Raw genomic sequence first — 23814 nt, 5'->3', positions numbered from 1 at the left:
TTCCAAGATCTCTTCATCATCACGGGGCACGATCCCTTTCTGCTGGCACAGTAGCATCACCAATGACGGGAATACCAAAATTCAATTTTGCCTTGCGGCTCAGTTAGCAATTTCCTGGTGGAGTATTACACCGACATCAATCTTTCTACCCTTGACAATTGAATGTATCAGGCATATTCTATCAAGATTGACTATGGTGTTGTGAGTAGAGGGCAGTAGCCTGCAGTTGACAAAATGAAACCAGATTTTGCTTTGCAATGTCAAGAAACGACAGTGGATCGTATAATTCTTTTGATGTGAACCCGTCCACAATACTCCTTCGACGCAGAAATCCTTCACCAATAGGTCTCTTTTGCCATCCGTGATATCTTCAACAAACTTGGAGTGTTCATCGACATCCACCTTAGTGTTGTACAGCTCATTGATTTTTGTAGTATCCCATGGGATTAAATCTTCTCAAACAACGATAAACTCCAACTCATGGTAATAAAGGTTAGCGTATAACTCATGTACCAATGAAGAAGAATAGTTTCCAAGATGCATGAAGAAAGTCTCTCACTTCAACTTAAAGATGGTTTTGAAAACTTGTTTGCCCAAGTCTTACTATTGCGAAAGGATAATGCCTTGTTTTGGGTGGAAGTTTCACTTTAATATGTTGTTTTGAAATTGGTATTTGGTCGCTTTCATTAAAAATATCACCGGCTCCTTTTTCTTTGTTGGCATGGAGGATTCTGACTCACGAATTACAGTTGCAGAGGATGAGTGTTCTTCTAAAAGTTTGGCGGCTTTCTTGATTAATCCTCTCGTCTTGCCATATTTTGCTGATTTTGTGGATTGAAGATGGTTTAAAGGTGTAATGGTACGAACTTGGGGAAGAGAAAGTGAATAAAAATTGCTTGTTGGGTGTTTCACAGTCGGCACAGTGACTAGGGGTTTATAGTGAGTGAAAGAAGAAGATGGAAAGATGTGATTTCCTGAAGAGAAATAAAGCTGGCGAGAGTAATTACGTCAAATGAGAATTGAGCTCGCTCAGACAGATCAGACGACTAAATGACTTTTGATCAAACGGTGGGATCTAAAATTTCTGATCTACCCTCATTCTTGTTGAACAAAAAATGATAGTACAATAGTACCAACTGCGTTGACAATAAAGCCCAAGTGTGTCGAAAATGGTACCTAATTATTCTACAAAAATAGAAAGAAATTAGAATAAAAAAAAACTTGAACAGAAACAAAAATAAGATAAAAATAAAATTACAGAATAAATTTCATAAGAATTAAAATTTTTTGACCAACTTAATGGTCTCTGCCTGCATGTGATCACTATTCCCAAGATAATGTTTCAATTGCTGGCCATTCACTTTGAATTGGTGCCCATCATTTAAATCTCTGATTGTGATTGCACCAACAGAAAATACTTTGACAACTTTGAAAGGTCTAGACCAATAAGAGCGCAATTTACCCCGGTGCAGCTTTAGTCTAGAATTGAATAATAGAACATTGTTGACTAGCAGTAAATTATTGCTGCAAAATAATTCTGTCATGCCATCGTTTGGTCATTTCGCCTTATCTCCTCTAGTTCAGTGATATCCAACAGCCTTTTCTTTCGAGCAGCTTCTTAGTCCATGTTCACTTGTTTAATTGCCCACATTTCTTTGTTTTCCATTTCAACTGGCAAGTGACATGCTTTCCTAAAAACCAATTGATACGGCAACATTCCTAATGGAGTTTTATATGTTGTTCATAATTTCCATAAAACGTTATCAAGTCTGGAAGGCCAATATTTCCTCGAAGGGTTCACAACCTTCTCAAAAATGTTTTTAAGTTGTCGATTCGACACTTCAGCTTGTGTATTAGTTTGCGGATGATAAGTAGTAGCCATTTTCTGATTAACTCCATATCTTTTTAGTGTAGATGCCACTTGGTTGCAATGAAAGTGTGTACCCTGATCACTAATCAATGCCTTTGGTGTGCCAAAGCGGGTGAGTATATGCTTGTGAAAAAATTTAAGCATTGTCTTTGCATCATCCTTTAAGACCGTAACAACTTTAACCCACTTTGGGACGTAGTCAACAACTAGTAATATATAAAAATTTCCAAATGAACTTGGAAATGGTCCCATAATATCCATACCCCAAACATCAAAAAATTCAACCTCTATAATAGGCTATTGTAACAGTAAGATCTAGCGTATCAATCTTGGTTTTTGTATCCTTCTTCGCAAAAACATATCTCAATGCCGATGATTAGTAAATACGATAACATTTGCACCGACAAGATAAGAATGAAACTTGTCGAAAGCAAATACTACAGCCAATAATTCTTTATCTGTAGTGGTATAATTGATTTGAGCCTTTGTAAGAGTTTTGCTAGCATAATAGATGGCATGAAATATATTTCCCTTACATTGTCGAAAGTAAAGTCGCTTGCATCGCCCATAACTTTAAAAGGTTGTGACCAATCAGGTGCAATGACAATGGGTGCATTTACTAGCTGCGCTTCAATTGAAGAAATGCATCCAGACATGCATTGTCAAAGAAGAATTTTCGATTCTGTTCCAGCAATGAGCATAAGGATTTTGCAATTTTCCATAAATCTCTAATAAATCTTCGCTAAAACTCTGCATGCCAAAGAAAACTGTGAATACCTTCCACATTTGTCAGTGGAGGTAATTTATCAATAATTTCCACTTTAGCTTTGTCAACTTCAATTCCTTGATGAGAGATATGATGGCCTAACACAATGCCTTCTGTTGCCATGAAATGACATTTTTCCCAATTTAGAACAAGATGTGTGTCTTCACATCACTGCAATACTTTATCCAAATTGTCAGCGTTGTAACACCCCGAACCCGAGACCGACACCGGAGTCGAACACGAGGTGTTAACAGACTTTAAACCCCTTATAAAAAATATTTCCCAGACACTGCCAATCTGCGTACTAGTCGCTTTAAAAATCATATCTTGAGTTTCACAACTCGAAAATCAGTTTCGTGATTTTTCCCTGAAACTAGACTCATATGCCCATCTACATATTTTTTTCTAGAATTTTTGGTCGGGCCAATTAGTACAGTTTATTAGTCAAAGTCTCCCATGTTACAGGGATCGACTATCCTGACCTTTGCGCATTACGACTTGGATATCTCCTTGTACAGGGCTCCAATACTGATGCCGTTCGTTTATATAGAAACTAGACTCAGAGAGGAATCTATAAATATATGGTATGACATCTAATTATCTCTGGTTAATTTATAATGAATTTCCAAAGTCGGAACAGGGAATCCAGAAACCGTTCTGGCCCTGTCTCACGAGAACCTGAATATCTCTTAACATACTGTCCGTATGATTGTTTTGTTACTTTCCTATGAAAGTAGATTCATCAAGGTTTGTTTAAATAATTTATTCACTATTTAATTCCATTCCTACTATTTTTAGTGATTTTCCAAATCTACATCACTGCTGCTGTCAGCATCTGCCTTTAAGGTAGACTTTACCTATTTCATGGTTTCCATGATTCAACTAGCCCTTTTTGCATAAATAGCACAATTTATGAAAGTGATTAACCATCCCCGTGGCCAATCCTTGTCAAGCATATCCACACCAAATGATTATAACATTATACTCAAACACATATAAGCCATTTTCGCATGGCTATCCAAAATTTATACAAGTCCAAAGGGTCCACGACCCACAACAAACGGGTAGTCCTATACATGCCATTTCGAAGTTCAACCAAAATTGTACCAAAAGGGGGGCTTTGATAGTGTGGGCGACTTTGACTTCAAGATCCCGAGTCCGATAGCTGGAGAACCAAATCTATAAAACAGAGGAGCAATGAAACGGAGTAAGCAATTTATGCTTAGTAAGTTTTGAGCAAGGAATTCCAGCACAACAAAAGTATAGCATTCATATAGCTAAACGGATAATTTCATATGCACAAATTTACGATATCGTACTTGCTTCACATTATCAACCCTTATGTACATACACAAAAGATCAACTCAGCCAAAGGCCGGTAGCTCGTTTATCAACTGAGCGAATACTTATTTGTAAGGGCTCAACTAAATTCAAGCACATACGAAACATACCTCAATGTTGGGATGTTTCGAGAGTATTAACTGGAATTTTACAGCAAGTTCATTCATTCCCAAATCACGTACCTTCGGAATTTAACCGGATATAGCTCCTCGTTCAAATGCCTTCGGGACATAGCCCGGTTATAGTAATTCACACAAATGCCTTCGGGACTTAACCCGGATTTAGTAACTCGCACAAATGCCTTCGGGCTTAGCCCGGAATTAGTATCTCGCACAAATGCCTTCGGGTTTAGCCCGGAATTAGTATCTCGCACAAATGCCTTCGGGCTTAGCCCGGAATTAGTATCTCGCACAAATGCCTTCGGATCTTAGTCCGGATATTGTCACTTAGCACAAGCCTTCGGGACTTAGCCCGGACATCATTCAAATAACCATGCACATTTAACAATAAATCATGGCCCATTCGTATTTCATTTTCGTTAGCAAAACTCAAACACAAGACATTTATCATTCTTGCAAATTCGGCTCAATAGCCACACAAAGAGCATGATTTTAATTTGCTTAAAACATGATCTAATCACATCATAATTTAAGCTCTCTTACTCAAGAACTTACCTCGGGTGTTGTCGAACGATTCCGATAGCTATTCGACCACTTTTTCCTTCCTTTATCGGATTTAGTTCCCCTTTGCTCTTGAGCTTAATTAAACAAATAAATTGATTTAATCATTTGAGCATCGAAAAGAGGAACACAAGGCACTTAGCCCATATTTATACATTCGACATTAAAGTCACATATGTACGGAATCATGAATCAAACTCAACATTTTAGCTAATTTTTCCCCCTTGGCCGAATATGCATGTCTATTTTGGGGCCGATTTCAACACTTAATACATTTTACAAGTATGGTCACTTGTATTGACTAAACACCCTTTTGTTTCAAGTTCAAAACTTGGCTAATACACACATATACACACTAGTAAAGCATCCTCTCCCTTTCCATCAATTTAACACATGCATTGCTCATTAACATGCAAAAGTTATATTCGGCCTTAGCACACAACTTGCTAGCCGATTCTTCTCCATTTAGCAACCAATGCACATATGTGCTCACTCAAAAATGCTAAAAAGGAGGTTCAAGAATCATCAAGCCACCATCACATGCATCATTAACAAGCTTCATATTTAGCATGCAATGACATTAACACAAACTCCACCTAGGCCGAATCTTAACTCATCCTCATGCCTCATCACCACAACATCAAACATCAACCAAGAATGATGCATCCATGGCCGAGTGTCATTTCCATCACATAGCAAGATTTAGACCATGGGCTAGGTAGAACTCAAGCTAACAATTAAAACATGCATGCATCTCATGGAACATCATCAAACATACCTTAGCCTAGCTACATGCATGGCCGAACCTCTTCAACCTTTCTTCTTCCTTCCTCCTTAAAATTTTTGGCCAAGGATGAACCAAAGGATGAGCATTTTTTTTTCTTTGTTTTTTTCTTTCTAGTTTCGGCTAAATGAAGATGAGAAAGGATGAACAAAAATTTTCTCCTTTCTTTTCTTTAGCTCACGGCAATGGGGGGGGAATAACTACACACATTTTTTTTTGTATTCATCATACTCCTTTTCATTATTTTATGCCCATGCCCCTTATTTTATTTTTTTCCTACATACCTCACTAGGCCAACATGTTCCCAACATGTTTCCACCCATAGCATGGCCAACCACTAGCTCAAATTTTGGGTAATTTGACATGCAAACCCATCATTTTCACAACATGCATTAATAAACCATTTTAAATTAGCCTATCATATTTTCACCATGTCTCATATCAATCCCTATTTAATAATTTCTCATGCAATTGGAAAAATTGGAGAATGAAACTTCCACATACTCATGTACACACATAATAAACATAGAATATGGAAATCAATTATTTTTATGACTCGGTTTTGTGGTCCCGAAACCACTTCCCGACTAGGGTCAATTTTGGGCTGTCACAAGCGTAATGATCGAAATTATTCCTATAGACTGAAAAATCATCCCTAAGCACCTCTAAAGAGTCTTCAATCATATCTAAGAATATTGGCATCATGCAACTTTGAAATGTGGCTGGTGCATTGCAAAGACTGAAAGGCATTCGGCGAAAAGCGAAAATACCAAAGGGACAAGTAAAGGTAATTTTTCTTGATCCTCCGGTGCAATAGCAATCTAATTGTATCTATTATAGCTGTCCAAGAAGCAGTAATAGGCTTTTCCAGCAAGCCGGTCCAACATTTGATCAATGAAAGGGAGTGGGAAATGGTCCTTCCTTGTGGCCGCATTAAGTTTGCGATAATCCATTCAAACTCGCCATCCCGTAGGAATGCGTGTAAGAATTAATTCGACTTTGTCGTTGTTAACCATAGTGATTCCACTCTTCTTAGGAATGCATTGCACTTGACTTACCCAAATGCTATAAGCAATAGGGTAAATAATTCGAGCATCAAGTCATTTTATAATTTCTTTCTTAATAACTTTCTTCATCTTCTCGTTTAATCATCTTTGTTGCTCAATCGATTGCTTGCCTTCATCTTCCAACTTGATCTTGTGCATGCAAAAAGATGAACTAATGCCTCAGATATAAGCAATACTCCAAGCAATAACTCGTTTATATTCCATAAGAATATGAACCAATTTCTTTTCTTAAGTTACATCTAGTGTTGCAGAGACACTAACTAGGAGAGTATTGTTATCACCAAGAAAGACATATTTAAGGTGAGTAGGTAATGGTTTCAATTCCATAGTAGGAGCTACGTCAATAGATGGCTTGAAAATTGGAGCTGTTCTATTGGCTAAGTCTAAGGACTCTATCTGTCATCCATGCCTGAGTTCAATATTACTAGCTTTAACCATGTTCTCACAATCATATACAAATTCATCGTCAGATGTCAGTACAAACTCCTCAGAAAGTATTGTACATTGGTTATCGAATTCTGCCTGAATTAGATCATCTAGTACATTGAGAATATGGCAATCTTCTTTGTCCTTGCCTTGAATAGATTCAAAAACACTAAAGGTAATGAGTTCATCATTAAGCCTCATGGTTATTTCACCTTTGTAAACATCAATAAGAGTTTGTTCGGTGGCTAAAAATGGTTGTCCCAAGTTTATGGGAACCTCCTTGTCTGCCTCGCAGTCAAGTATGATAAAATCAGCCGGAAGGATGAATTTATCCATACGAACTATGATATCTTTAATTTTCCCTTCAAGTTGAGCCAAAGATCGATCAGCTAGTTGCAATGTCACTGCAGTAGGTTTCATGTGACCAATTCCCAACTTTTTGAATGTTGATAGCAGCATTAGGTTGATGCTAGCTCCCAAATAATTGAACATGGGATAGTAAAGCTCACAGGATCTTTCATTTTGGGGGAACTTATTTGTCAAAACAGTACTACAGCCCTCTGTACGTGCAATAGTTTCCATATCACTGATTTTCTTCTTCTTGGACAAGAGTTCCTTCAGAAATTTCCCATAATTCAGAATTTGCACAAAAGCGTCTGCTAAAGGAATATTGACCTGCAGTTGCTTTAGTGTGTTCAGGAAGTATTGGTACTACTTATCCTGCTCATTCTCCCTAAATCCTCGTGTAAAAGGTAAAGGTGGAGATACATCTTATTGTGTTGACACCTTTGATTGTGTCGATAGTTTTGAGGGTTAAACATTAGGCATATGAGTGATAATTTGTGGAACTTTTTTGTCTGACACATCGACAAGCTCTTCAAATTCAACCTTCTCAATAGGGATCATTTCACCAGTACCTTGAGGTGCGATAGTAGAGTCTGTAGTTGGCTCGTCAGTTTGTTTACCACTCCTAAGCATCATAGCATTGCAGTTTTCTTTCCCCCTCAGATTGGGATTTGTCACTAGGTAGTGTGCCTGGTGGTCAAGTATTTAGATTCGAAGCAATTTGTCCTAATTGTGCCTCTAACACTCGAATAGAAGATGACTTCCCTTGCATAATAGCTTCTGTGTGAGTCATATGCTCTCGCATTAAAGCCTCAAGAGCTACTAATAGGTCAGAAGGAGAAGCATGCGTATACTATTTTCGTCGATGTTCTAGAACATGTTGTTTCGGCATTGAAGAGTGTTGTGACTGCATCTAGTTCTAGTTTGGATGCATTTGGATTTGTGGTGGATGTACCTGAGTGTGCTGACTGTAGTTCTACTACTGTTGATTGTAATTCCCTTATCTTGGATTATAAATGCCTTGAGCAGATATATTCCCATATCGGAATGTCGAAGCATTTTGTCCAACAGCTTGAGTTCCCCAAGAGTGTTGATTGCGTGTAAAATTATTATAAGAGTTGCCATAAGAATTTTTGCGGATGTTACTAACATAAAAAGAATTCTCTGCAGGTTGTGGACAATCTTCATAGCTGTGGCTGCCACTGCAAATCTCACAACAAAAGGTAGGAACATCAACTTGTTGAGTGACTTAAATAGGTGCAACGTCAATAGTCCCTTGTATATTTTTATCATATTTGAAAGAGAAGAAACTGGAGCACTAAGTGTAGGTATTGCATCCAATTTAATAACTCTCAATTAGCTTTTACTGCTGTACCTTTAGACATAGGGTATTGATAATCATTCTGAGCAATTCTCTCAAGAACTCCAATCGCATCATTATAAATACAATCCAGTAAAGGTCCATTGGCTGATGCGTCTATAAAGATTCCTCGTGTGTGAATTCAGCCCATTATAAAAAATCTCAATTTGTGCTTCCTATCGAATGTTGTGCGTGGGACAAAGTTGAAGCAAAGATTTATAACATTCCCATATGGTGTGAAGATTCTCATCGTCCAGCTGATGATAAGCTATAATATCATTTCGGAGACAAGAATTCTTTTTCGGTGAGTTAAATCACAAAACAAATTGTATTGCTCGTGCATTCCAAGAAGTAATTGATCTAACAGGTAGCCCAAGAACCAAGTACGAGCTCTTCCCTGTAAGGAATAAGGAAATAATTACATCTTCAAAGCGTCGTTAGGAACGCCTTGTTAACTAAAGGAAGCACAAATCAATAAAAATGATTTAAATTGTTCTCGTGCATCTTTATGTGGCAATCCAACATATTGCCGATTAGAATTTAGCATTTGAAACATGACTGGCTTGAGTTCAAAATTTCCAAATTGGATTGCCAGCCTAACAACTCCCAATTGTAAGTTATCCAAGACAAGTACTACAAAATCTCATATAGTCCTGTTTTGTATTTGACAGTTTTGCTACAACAGTGGGTCATTAGCATTTTGGTTCTGCATCGAAGGTATAAGTGCATTGTTTCTTGGCAACACTATATTCTTTTAGTCTCGAAGTGTCCTCCAAAATGTTCTTTCAATCTCTGGATTAAAATTGGCAATAAACTCTGAATTGCTTCAGGTCATACAACACCTAAAATAAAATGTGAAAATAACGAAAAAAAGAAAACAAGTTAGTAGCAACTACATATTATGAAAGGAAATAAACAAAAATAAACATCAAACAAACCCCATCCTCGGCAACAGATATAGTAGACATATATGAGTCTGTCGGATATCGATCCCACGAGGATGGTTGTCTTTTGTCTATCAATGTCAGTGCGATAATTAGATAGGGATGAGATAAATTGTGAATGTGGTTGTTGAAGTAATAACTTGAAAGCAATAAGATAAAATATGATACTGATAAACTGGGATTCTCAACATGAATACTCAACAGAATGCTAAGTGCTCACAAGGTATAAAAGGATAGGTGATTGTCGATGCATTGAATTGCAATAAATATCTTACCAAGCTTAACTTCTATAGTTAATCAAAGACTTAAACATGCACAATAGCCACACTTTCTGATGATGGCAATGGAACAGTATTAAGAATAAGTGGATTAAATTCCTCAATCCTCAAGCAACTTCCATTCTCGTGCTTGTTACCTTTAACTGTCACTGCACCTTCCAATGTCAGTGACCGCAATAACACTTCCATGCTAAAAACATTCAAACCCAAAGATTAAACCTTAGAATAAATATTGAATAAAATAACATTTAACCCATAAATCATGTGTACTTTCGTACTAGCATGAAATAAGAAGTAATCACCAGCGTTTAGAAAAGAAAAATAAAAAGAAATAAGTGGAGAATATTATTCGTAGACAACTCAACCTGAATCTGTCTATTCCTCCTTGTGTCGCACTCAAGGCTCATCGTCAAGAGCTGGTCTGCATCCTTTTCACATCTGTTCATCCGTCAGAGCTTAAGCCATCATAGCCAAAAGCTTCAAGGGATAAGTTGAAGAAGATGATTCCAAAAAACCTTTCTTTTTTTCCTCTCCCTTTTTGTGAACATTTATATATTTTTCCCCAAATAGCTCAATTGTTCTTTCATCAAAATCATGCTGCCTCTATACATACAATTTAGTTGTACCAAACTGGATATCTCACGTATTTTTGTTCCTATTTAGACAGCTCGTGTCTTAAGCCATGTGGACATTCGAGATAGGGACACATGGTCATGTCCTATCCCGTGTCTGTGCCCATGTAACTCTCTAACTTGGTCACACGGCCAAGCCACATGCCCATGTGCTAGGCCGTGTAACCTTCGAAGTAACCTCACACGCCCATGTGTCGGGTCGTGTGTTAGGCTGCGTAACAGCCTAACTTACAACCCTTTTAAAGCTACAAGAGGACACGGTCGTGTCACCGACACACGGCTGAGACAGACGCCTGTGTCTATGCCCGTGTGGACGAAAATAGGCCATTTTACAAGTCAATTTTCTCACCTAAATTGGCACCAACCTAAACTCAACATTTTTCATATACACAAGTCATAAATAGGCATCCAAAACAAGCCAAAATCAAGCTTTAAAAATGTAATATCTTTACATACAACCAATATGCCCTTAGGCACCTCAAATGACAACTTATAACATGTATATCTAAGCATTCAATATATCCAATTGTTTAACTAACTTATATGCATATTTGTACCAAAACATACCATGTAGGTCATTAATCAAAACATACCATTTAGTACCATTTATGTACTTGATCTCTAGCATCAAATGGTCATATAAGTCACTTGTAACTTGTGCACTAAAAACACCAATACAAACCATTCAAAACTAACATCATTTATACATATGTGCTTTCCACAACAAGCACTAAATCACTCCAAATTATAATACATATCCATATGCATAATCAACTACCATTTAGTTTTCATCCATTAAATATAAATCAATTCACATATTAACCATACCAAACCACACATCAAACATGATAAGGCCATTTATATATACATGGCAAAATATACCAAAATACAAGCCAAAGCATATGGCCACAACCATAACATCACACATAGGCCAACATTGGCTGAAATAACCTATACATGCCATTATAACCAAAATTAAATAACTGAATGTACCAAAAGAGCCGATGGATAGTGTGATATAACTCCGACAAGCTTTTAACCCAAACGAGCTTCCGAATCACTATAAAACACAGAAAAAAACATGGAGTAAGAATTTAAGCTTAGTAAGTTCGTATAACACAGAATTTAACTTACCATTTAATCACAATTTAGGTAAGTAAACATAGCATATCCCAACCAAATTGGCCAAAAGCCTAAACACATGTTCACCAATATATTAGCCATGTAAATCACATATAAAATCCAATACACATGGATGAATTCAACAAGTATTCAATTTTCATATATATGTATCGATCATTTCACATATCAATATATCACGAAATAACATTTCATATATCTCATGTCAATACCTGTAATAGTTCATATCGAACTCATATAATCTTGTAACAGAACTGTACCCGTTGAACCATTTAGAATATTGTTGGATACTCGGCTAGTACACATGACGTGTACTGAACTGTAATCCATCAATTCCTATACATGTATGCTCATACGAGCTTTGAATCGGTATGCTCTTATGAGTTGTAAATGGTAAGCTCCTCCAGGCTGAATAACGGTAAGCTCATGCGAGCTCAGTACCGATAATCTCATGTGAGCTGAGTACCAGTAAGCTTATACGAGTTGAAATCAGTAACCTTGATGAGATGTCATTTGTATCCTACGAATTCCTAAGGTTCAAACGGGGCTTAGTAGTTGTCGTACGTCGTCGAATATGTGATCGATATTCATTCATCGCAATTACACAATTCACAAACATATAATTCAATTTAAAACATATAAATGGACAGTTTAATTACACGAACTTACCTCAACGAGGGTACGTAGATACAGAGGCGGCAAATTCGAGATTTTCTCTTTTCCTCGATCTAACTCTGTACGAGGTCTGACAAGATCTATATGGATAAATTTAACCCAATTCAATAAATTTCACATTTAATTTAGTCCAACATGTAACTTTAAAAAATTACCATTTTACCCCTATACTTTTAATTATTTGCAATTTAGTCCTTATCTCATAAAAATGGAAATTTACGAAATTCCACCACAACCTATCATAGTCGAATATCAATCTAGTCCCTAGCAAGCCCTATATTTATTTTATTTCACAATTTCACAATGTAAAATTTTCCATTTTTCAATTTAATCCCAAATTGATAATTTCATCAAAAATTCTTTTACAAAGGCTGTTTATTTAACAACAACCATCATTTTCTATCTAAAACATCAAAACTCAAGCATGGTCATCAATGGCAAAACCCTAATGGTATAACAGTTTTGCATATTAGTCCCTGAGCTAGCTAGATTAAGCTGCAACGATCCTGGAAACATAGAAATTACAAAAAAGGGGACAAAAACACATAACTAATTAGAGCAACTAGGGATTCCGAATGTTTAAGCTTCAACAATTGCTTCTCCCCTTCTAAATTCGGTTGAAGAAAATTAAAAGATGATGACTTTTAATTTGTTTATTTATTATATCATTTAATTACTAGTTTTCAAAATTAACCTTTTAAATTCAACCAAATTTCAATAATGCCAAACCAACATCTTCCACTAACTCATTAATGGGTTATTTACCATATAAGGACCTTTACTCTAAAGTTCCATAACTATTTAATACCTTTAGCTATTAGAACTTAACTTTTGCACTTTACACGATTTAGTCCTTTTTATCAAATCGAGCATGTAAATGATAAAATTTCTTAACGAAATTTTTATACGGTATTTCTATCATACTGTAGAACATAAAATAATAATAAAATAAATTTTCTAACTTCAATTTTTGGTCTCAAAACTACTATTCTAATTTTCACTAAAAATAGGCTGTTACATTATTTTCATCATGCACATCTAGTTCGAAACCTTTCCAAAGTGTATTATATTTTGACCATGTTGAGATCAATTTCTCACATACCATTTTGGCCATTTAAAGATACATTAACATATACCAATTTTGGTCATTACAAAACATGCATCAATTTGACCATACTAACTCCACCCAACAAGACATCAATAGTACCTTAAGTATTTCAAATCCAAGGCAACATTTCATGCCATAATCATCAACCAAAATGACATATATATTTCAAACCCATCAATGAAACATTAAACATAGTTCACCTATACATTCCATTATAACCACTACTAAAGAATCAAAATCTACCGAAAAAATCGATGGATAGTGTGATGGATCTCCAACTAGGTTTCAACCCGATCGAGCTTCCAATAATCTGTAAAGTAAAGGAAAAATAACTACGTAAGTAGTGTATGCTTAGTAAGCTCGTATAAACTTTAAGCATAAAATTCCACTTCAATAATAAACTTTATAGAATAAACATAAATTTATGCCAATGCCATAAGACTCATAAATCAATATGAACAACAACTCGCAAATGAGTAAGTTCATTAATGTCACATATATCTATCATTCATAACGTGATAGGATTTTAGGGGACTTAATAGATAATCAACAACCTTTCTATCAGATTATACTGTTTTCAATTTACTCTCTTTTCATTCTGTTCTCAATGCTTATCATAAGTCTAAACAATAGTATCAAATCCAACCTTAGTGTATTTATCCATGATATAGGTATATTCATCCATAGCATACGCAATTTGCTCACATATAAATACATCATTAATCACATTAAAATTTTCATAACATAAAAATATATCTCAATTATGTACTTATCATTTCATGCCCTTTTCTTACCCGTTTCATATGCATAGTACAAGCATAATCATAAATATCAATCATATCCACAAGCTTGGCATAAGCCTAAGCACATTAACAAAAAATGCTGAAACTCGATTTACTTGGCTAATATACATATATCTCCCCCTACTACCATCTCCACTTCAAACCCCCGTAATACACCAAAACACGAATGTACTATATCCCGTGTTCAATTCAAACCGAGTATCAAATTCAATATTGAAACTCAAATAATGATTCATTTCCAACAATGGAATATATATAATATCATGTAATACCAATCACCTATTTATATAAATGTTAAATTTTAACTGTACGAACTTACCAAGCTAAATTACAGAAATGTCAAAGTACAGGGGCATTTGGTAATTTTCCATTCTCCTCGATTTTCCACTCGATCTTGATCTAAATTAATAATTTCATTCAATATATTAATTTAGATAGTAAAATAATTTATTTTATGCAATTTAATCACTTTTGACATTTTTACAAAATTGCCCCTAAAGTTTTAATTTTATTCAATTTAGTCTGTGAGCCTAAAACTTGTAAATTAACCATTTTTACCCAAAATTGAGCTTAGTAAAATACTCATAGCATCCAATGCAGCCCATTATTGCAACAATTTCACATCAAATCCTTGTACTTTTACTATTTTAACAATTTAGCCCCTAACAAAAAAATTCATCAAAAATCACTTAATAAAATACTTTTAAATAATAACTAATATCTCAATTCAATAATTTAACATCTAAAATCACAAGGTTCATCAATGGAAACATTCAAAATCTTTAGTAGTTTCAAAATCAACAGTACGGTTTAGCTGAACCTAGTTGCAACGATCTCAAAAACATAAAAATTATTAAAAACGGGGCTAAAATGTACTTACATGCATACATGGAAGCTTGGTCAAAGCTTCAAACTCTAACAATGGCTTTCTTCTTTCTCAATTTCGGCAAAACAATGAAAAGAGAAAGGTGATCTTTTTAGTTTATTTTATTACATTATAATTTGTTCTTTTAATTAATAAATAATTTATATTTTCATAATAAGACAAATACAACTACCCACTCATATATATAATATGGTATATTTACCATATTAGGCCATGGATTTAAATTTTCATAGCAATTAAACATCTTTAGCTAGTAGAATTAAATTTTTAAATTTTTTATGATTTAGTCCTTTTCGCTTAATGAACTATCGAAACGTTAAAATTTTTCAACTAAACTTTAATACCACCTTAATGACACTCCCTAAATGTTTATAAAAATATTTACGACTCAGTTTATAGAAACGAGGTCTCGATTTTTCATTTTCTAAAACTACTTGACTTTAGAGTCTTACCACTTGAACTTAATTAATCATTCAAATAACATAAATTATCATATCAAAAACCTTTTTAAAATCATATTCGACTCATAAATATTAAATAATAATATTTACGAACTTACTCGTCGAATTTGGTGGCCCCGAAACTACTATTTCTGACACCATTGAAAAACGAACTATTACAATGTGAACAATCAAAATAGGAAAAAAAAGTGATTAAATACCTAGGGTTTGTAAACCCAAGGGGAGACACAAGCAAATTACCCTTGGATTGCCGAAAATAACAAAAAAAAAATGAGAAGGAAAGGGCTTGAACTTGAGTCTCTAGGAAGGGTGCACTATCATTTAACTATCAAGCTTATAACTCATTTCATGTTTAATCATTTCAATTAACCTCAAATATATAAGGGTGTGACAAGGTTAGGGTCTTATTGCATTAGGTAGTTCTCATCAAATCAATATTTTTATTTGAAATGAAAATGGTTCCCCATTATTGAAAGAGAGCTCATTTTTTTCAAAATAAAAATAAAAATAAAAACAATTATTTATCAAAAAAAAGATTTTTTGAATGTAAGTTTTGACTCTAATAAATTTGAGTTTAATTTTGTTTTAATATATTTTTAATATATTATATTTTATAGATTTTTTAAAATTTTTTAAAATTATTTTTAAGAAAATTTTTCGAAAATCAAAATGATATTTTAACTATAGTTTAGGTACCAAATTAATAACTAACCATTTAAATTAACATCTCACGTCACCATTTAACAGATAAAATTTAAACGAGTGACTAATTTACATGTTTCAAAATGTATAAAGACTAATTTACCCATTTTTTCAATAAAAAAGTTAAAATGTAATCCACCCTTAAGTATAGAGATTTCCCTGATACTTTTACCATTTTCATTCTTCTTATTACCAAATCCTCATGTTAATATTTTGTTCAAAATTTTGAATTAAATTTTCGAGCGGTTATATGTGTAAAAGTTTTTATCCAAGATTTATCGAAAATCCTAGAATCTTATAATTACATGAAAACTATTATTGATAGAATTTGTAATTTTTTTTTCTATTTTTCTCTCTCATTATATAATTAATGTAAAAATACTTTTCAATTAATATAAACACTCTTTCTCATAAAAGTAATATAAGTAAGATTTCTTATAATATAATAAATAAATAAAAATATCTTCCAATAAAAATGTAATTTATTAAACTTCATTTTTATTTATATGAGTTGGAAAATTGAACCTTAATCATTATAATTAATGGTTCAATCTATGATAACATGATAGCAAAAATAATTATAATAGAAAAAATAATTAATGGTTCAATCTATGATAACATGATAGCAAAAATGTAAAATTTATATAAGAATATTTATTTTATAAATGTAAATTTATATATAATATATTGTATTCACTTGTTTGACAATTTATAGTCGTTAATTATGTGCCTTTTACAAAATATTTGAAATAAACCTATTCAAGGGTCAGGGTATTTGTCTAAGCCCAAATACGTGTTTCAAATATGTGAGAATTTGGACAAAAGTATTAGGCATGAGAAATGAGTTAAGGAAAAAATAACTAGGCTTATAAAATATGAGTTGCGCTTGAGTTCCAACATTCAAGGCTTGAGCCAAGCCCCTTTTTACTTTATAATATATATTTATTTTATTTTTATATAGTATGAAATATATATAATAAAATTAAATATTTAGTACTATAATGTAAACATTAAAAGATATGGTAAGTCATCGAAGTTTAAAAGTGATTAAAATGAATTCACCAAAATTTAATGAAAGAAAAATATTAAATTAATAAATATTAAATTAAAAATAATACAAATATAGGTGGACCTAATCAGGCTTAGGTTAGTCATTTTCAATATGGACGGGTTTGAGCAATACATGAGTCTCATATTTCGAGTCAAACCAAGCTTGGACTAACATAGAGTATGCTAATATCAGTACATAGGCTCATCCCGACCCGACTAATGAACACCTCTAAGAGATTAGGGTTTAATTAGTTCATATATGGATATGTTTAATTATTACATTGGCTTATATACATATACATGCATATCAAATAACTTTTAATTTCAAAGATAATAGTTAAAAATATTTTAAATTTTATTTTAAATAACATTTATACCTTCTATTATATATGTAAATGACAAAATTGAGTAGAGGTGTTTTATATTTTCTACTTGAGATGGTATTCGGTTAACTCAATCACAAGCTTTATAGAAACATAGAGCATTGTAATACCACCTCCTCATGACCTTACATGTGTCCCCTTCAAGAAAACTCCACATCAGGTGGACCTTTGACATCAGGTTGTTCAACTATGAGTGCAACAAACCTTCGCTGCAAACTACCTTCACTAGGAGTGCGTGGAACCCCACACCCATTGATTGTTTTGTCGTGTTAAGATTTTGCATCACTAACCTTGGAGGTCACATCATCGCCCCTATAAGAAGATAAGATGTGACATTACTACTAGTGATATCCTAATAAATTGCATGCCCTTATCTCATATATATAAGCCTCCTCATTATACTGAGGTGGCATGTAACAACTATTTGATTGGGTGCCCTAAGTGTAGTATATTTGTTTCGTATACTTGTATTTTTTGAACAAATTGAGTTAGTAAAATATCCATAATTACATTAATACCCTTTTATATAGTCTTCAAATGGTTTTTGCATGCAAAGCAAAGTGAAAGCAAATATGTGACAGCCCAAAGTTGACCCTAGTCGGGAAGTAGTTTCGGGACCGCTAAACCGAGTCACCGAAATGTTTGAATGTGATACTTATTGTCTAGAATATGTAATTATGAATGTGTGAAAATTTCAAGCTTCAATTTGGTTGATTTCATGTGAATTTAGTCAATAGGACTTATGTGAGAAAATTCTAAAATGTGATAGGTCAATGTGTGAGGACCTATTAGTGCATGTGGACAAAGGGGGGACTTGCATGTCAAATTCCCCCCTACTAGTAGTGGCCGGCCATGACAAGCATGGTAGACCAAGTTTGATGGCCAAGACATGTCATAGACATGTTTTGTTGGTGCATCATGGGTGGAAAAAAATAAAATAATAGGCATGGAAATTAAATAATGAAAAGGAGTATGATGATTACACAAAAAAAAAAGTGTGTAGTTGATTCTTTTCCCTCCCCATTGCCGTGAGCTAAAGAAAAGAGAGGAGAAGATCTTTGTTCATCCTTTTCTCACCTTCATTTAGCCTAAATTAGAAAGAAAACAAAGAAAAATTTTCTCATCCTTTGGTTCATCCTTGGCCAAAAATTTTATGGAGGAAAGAAGAAGAAAGGTGAAGAGATTCGGCCATGCATGTAGCTAGGCTAAGGTATGTTTGATGATGTTCCATGAGATGCATGCATGTTTTAGTTGTTAGCTTGAGTTCTACCTAGCCCATGGTCTAAATCTTGCTATGTGATGGAAATGGCACTTGACCATGGATGCATCATTCTTGGTTGGTGTTTGATGTTGTGGTGATGAGGCATGAGGATGAGTTAAGATTCGGCCTAGGTGGAGGTTGTGTTAATGCCATTGCATGCAAAATATGAAGCTTGTTAATGATACATGTGATGATGGCTTGATGATTCTTGAACCTCCTTTTTAGCATTTTTGTGTGAGCACATATGTGCATTGGTTGCTAAATGGAGAAGAATCGGCTAGCAAGATGTGTGCTAAGGCCGAATGTAACTTTGCATGTTAATGAGCAATGCATGTGTTAAATTGATGAAAAGGGGGAGGATGCTTTACTAGTGTGTATATGTGTGTATTAAGTGTTGAAATCGACCCCAAAAATAGACATGCATATTCGGCCAAGGGGAAAGAAATTAGCTAATATGTTGTGTTGATGCATGATTTTTGCATGTATGAGACTTTAATGTCTAATGTATAAATATGGGCTAAGTGCCTTGTGTTCATCTTTTTGATGCCTAAATGATGAAATCAATTTATTTGTTTAATTAAGCTCAAGAGCAAAGGGGAAATAAATCTGATAAAGGGAAGGAAAAAGTGGTTGAATAGCTAGCGGAATCGTTCGACAACACCCGAGGTAAGTTCTTGAGTAAGAGAGCTTAAATTACGATGTGATTAAATCATTCTCTATGTGAGGCTATTGAGCCGAATGTGCAAGGACGATATGTGCCTTGTGTTTGAGTTTCGCAAATGAAAATGAAATATGAATGTGCCATGAATTATTGTTAGATGTGCATGATTAATTGAATGCTGTCCGGGCTAAGTCCCGAAGGCTTTGTGCTAAGTGAATATATCCGGACTAAGATCCGAAGGCATGTGTGCGAGATACAAATTCCGGGTTAAGCCCCGAAGGCCTTTGTGCGAGATACTAAATCCGGGTTAAGTCCCGAAGGCATTCGTGCGAGTTATTAAATCCGGGTTAAGTCCCGAAGGCATTCATGCGAGTTGTTAAATCCGGGTTATATCCCGAAGGCATTGTGTGAGTTACTAAAACCGGGCTATGTCCCGAAGGCATTTGAACGAGGAGCTATATCCGGTTAAATCCCAAAGGTACGTGATTTGGTAATGAATGAGCTTGCTGTAAAATTCCAGCGAATACTCGAAAAACATCCCAGTATGGGGATATGTTACGTATGTGTTGAATTTAATCGAGCCCTTACAAATAAATGTTCGCTCAGTTGATAAACGAGCTACCGGCCTTCGGCTAAGTTAGTCTATTGTGTATGTACATAAGGGTTGTTAATGTTGTGAAGCAAGTTTGATATCGGTAAATTGCGTATTGTGAAATATTCCGTTTAGCTAAATGTGTGTTATTCTTTGTTTATGCTGGAATTCCTTGCTCAAAACTTACTAAGCATAAATTGCTTACTCGTTACACTGCTCCTCTGTTTTATAGAGTTTTGGTTCTCCAGCTATCGGACTCGGGATCTTGAAGTCGAAGTCGCCCACACTATCAAAGGCTCTTTTGGGTACTATTTTGGTTTAATTTTGATATGGCATGTATAGGACTACCCATTGTTGTTTTTCGAGTACTTTATGAAATGTATAAGTGTACAGCCATGCGAAAATGGCTTGTAGAAGTGGAGTATGGCATTAGACCATTCGTGTTTATGAATGTATAGATGGTTTCATGATGTAACTATAGTTGGAATGGAAGTGTTGAGCAAATGATCAGCCATTGGAATGGCTAAGTATGATCATATGTGGGCATATGTATGACAAGGCCCTAGTTGGTCCATGAAACCCCGAAAATAGGTAAGGTTTACTTTGAAAACAGAGGCTGACAGCAGCAGTGGTGTGGATTGGAAAAATCACAAGAATTCGTAGGAGTGGAATTAAATAGTGAATAAATTATGTAATCGAACCTTGATGAATCTACTTTCATATGAAAGTAACAAAACAATCATATGAACAGTACAGTAAGAGATATTCAGGTTCTTGTGGAACAGGGCCAGAACAGTTTCTGGATTCCCTGTTCCGACTTTGGAAATTCACTATAAATTGACCAGATATAATTAGGAGTCATACCATATATGTATGGATTCCTCTATGAGTCTAGTTTCCATAGAAACAAACGGCATCAGTATTGAAGCTCTGTGTAGAGAGATATCCAAGTTGTAATGGGAAAAGGTCAGTGTAGTCGACCCCTGTAACAAGGGAGACTTTGACTAATAAACTGTACTAATTGGCCCGACCAAAAATTCTAAAAAAAATATATAGGTGGGGACATGAGTCTAGTTTCAGGGAAAAATCACAAAACTGATTTTTGAGTTGTGAAACTCAAGATATGATTTTTGAAGCGACTAGTACTCAGACTGGGCAGTGTCTGGAAAATTTTTTCAAAGTTTGTTAACATCTCGTGTCCGACTCCGGTGTCGGTCTCGGGTTCGGGGTGTTACATTAAATTGGTATCAGAGCTACGGTTTAGTCGATTCTAGGACTACCGTAATGTGTTGGGTCTAGCTATACATGCCATTTTATGTGATTACTTGATAATGTGGTGACTTCTGACAATTGTAAATGTGTTTATAGTAATGGATCCCGATCGTGACCGAGAGGTAGCTGATGATCTTGAGAGTGTAGCGCCTGCTCCCGCACAAGGGACAGTGCCGGCAGACTCTCAACCTAATGCTAGTAATCCGAATGATGAAGCTAGACAAGCATTCTATAGCGTGATGAATGATTGGTTCAACCAATACATTCGAACTAATATGGCTGTTCCGCAACCTCCATTCCCGACAAATACTACCCCCGCACCTACAATACCACCGGTAACGGACCAAATAAGGTCAAATAAGCCCCTAGTTGACAGAATTCGAAAACATGGGGCTACTGAATTTAAGGCTATGGATAGCGATGATGCCGAGCAAGCTAAATTTTGGCTGGACAACACTATCCGGGTACTCGATGAGCTATCTTGTGCACCCGATGAATGCCTAAAGTGTGCTATCTCCTTGCTACGTGATTCTGCCTACTATTGGTGGAGTACTCTGACTTCTGTTGTGCCCCGAGAGCAAGTAACTTGGGAGTTTTTCCAAACTGAGTTTCGGAAAAAGTATATCAGTCAGAGATTTGTTGATCAAAAACGGAAGGAATTTCTTGAGCTTAAGCAAGGCTCCATGTCGGTTACTGATTACGAGCGAAAATTTGTTAGACTTAGCAAATACGCTCGGGAATGTGTTTCGTCCGAAGCTATTATGTGTAAACGCTTCGAGGATGGGCTGAATGAAGATATAAAAATGTTCGTTGGCGTTCTTGAAATACGAGAGTTCGTGGTACTTGTTGAACGAGCTTGTAAAGCCGAAGAGCTTAGAAAAGAAAAGCAAAGAGTTGATGAGGGAACTGGAGAGTTTCGTAAAAGATCCTCGGGAAGGTCTCTTCAACAGACATCGAAGAGATTTCGAGATGATGCGGGCCAGTTTAGAGGCACTTCGGGCCTTTTTAGACGAGATCGTGATCGACCCCCTGTGGGTACACGAGGCACTTCGGTCGCCAGTGTTGGGAATGAACGTCGAGATAGAACGAAGTGTCGATATTGCGGTAAATGGCATTCGGGGAGTTGTAGATTCCCTGACCGCTCCTGTTACAAGTGCGGATCTGTTGACCACTTCATTAAAGATTGCCCGAGGTTGTTTGAACAGAATAAAAATCAGAGTGGGAAACCGGGTGCTACCACTGCTCGAGGTAGACCATCTGGAAATACGGGCAATGCTAGTGGTGGTCAGAGAGGATCTAGAGGTGATATAACCAGATCCGAAGCTCGTGCGCCTGCTAGAGCTTATGCTATACGTGCCCGCGAGGATGCTTCTTCGCCTGATGTTATTACCGGTACATTCACTCTCTTTGATACTAATGTAATTGCTTTGATTGACCCCGGTTCTACTCATTCTTACATATGTGAAACCTTAGCATCGAGTAAGACTTTACCTATTGAGTCTACTGAGTTCGTAATTCGGGTGTCAAATCCCTTGGGTCATTACGTGCTTGTCGACAAAGTGTGTAAGAAATGTCCCCTGGAAATTCGAGGTTCCTGTTTTCCGGCGGACTTGATGCTTTTGCCGTTTGATGAATTTGATGTTATCCTTGGTTTGGATTGCTTGACCGCGCATGATGCGATTGTGAATTGCAAGAGCAAAACTATTGATTTGAGGTGCGCAAATAACGAAGTAGTCCGAATTGAGTCTGCGGACTTGGAGGGGATGCCAGCTGTAATATCAGCAATGTTGGCACAGAAATATTAAGAAAAGGGTGCGAAGCATACCTTGCGTATGTACTTGATGACAAAGAATTAGAAAAGAAACCCGAATCTGTGCCGGTGGTTTGTGAATACCCGGATGTTTTTTCGGAAGAATTACCGGGCTTACCACCTGTTCGGGAGGTAGAGTTTGGTATTGAGCTTGTACCTAGGACTACGCCGATTTCGATAGCTCCGTATCGTATGGCACCAACCGAGTTAAAGGAGTTGAAAGCTCAGTTGCAAGAACTGACGGATAGAGGTTTCGCTCGACCAAGTTTCTCACCTTGGGGTGCACCAGTATTGTTCGTGAAAAAGAAGGACGGAACCATGAGGTTGTGCATTGACTATCGTCAGCTGAATAAAGTGACGATAAAGAACAAATATCCGTTGCCGCGCATCGATGATTTGTTCGACCAACTGAAGGGAGCCTCAGTGTTCTCAAAAATAGATTTGAGATCGGAGCTTTTTGGGGCTCGCCTGTTATTACCGACGATTTGTGAAAGGTTTCTCGATGATAGCCACGCCA

At 35.8% G+C, this 23814-nt stretch overlaps 1 protein-coding gene across 1 annotated transcript; it reads right to left on the bottom strand.

The window, feature by feature from the left end:
- Positions 1–6907: 6907 nt before the first annotated feature.
- LOC121216096 (uncharacterized) lies at positions 6908–7915 on the bottom strand. Its single transcript, XM_041091396.1, has 3 exons — positions 7784–7915; positions 7444–7609; positions 6908–7338 (listed from the first exon to the last, which is right to left on the bottom strand). Exons 1-3 carry the CDS (start codon positions 7913–7915, stop codon positions 6908–6910), a joined length of 729 nt encoding a protein of 242 aa, XP_040947330.1.
- Between the last annotated feature and the right edge of the window lie 15899 nt (positions 7916–23814).

This window comes from Gossypium hirsutum, chromosome D04 (genome assembly GCF_007990345.1).
Source record: "Gossypium hirsutum isolate 1008001.06 chromosome D04, Gossypium_hirsutum_v2.1, whole genome shotgun sequence".
NCBI lineage: Eukaryota > Viridiplantae > Streptophyta > Magnoliopsida > Malvales > Malvaceae > Gossypium > Gossypium hirsutum.
The sequence above is the reverse complement of the archived record's forward strand: the minus strand, read 5'-3'. Positions and strand labels throughout refer to the sequence as shown.

Excerpts from the sequence above, each read along its gene's own strand:
- LOC121216096 (XM_041091396.1), bottom strand. The coding sequence starts at position 7,915 with ATGATGCTTAGGAGTGGTAAACAAACTGACGAGCCAACTACAGACTCT. Across the intron at positions 7,610-7,783 it reads TCGATGTGTCAGACAAAAAA|GTCAATATTCCTTTAGCAGA; the intron begins GTTCCACAAATT and ends AAGCAACTGCAG. Across the intron at positions 7,339-7,443 it reads CCCCCAAAATGAAAGATCCT|TGACATTGCAACTAGCTGAT; the intron begins GTGAGCTTTACT and ends AACCTACTGCAG.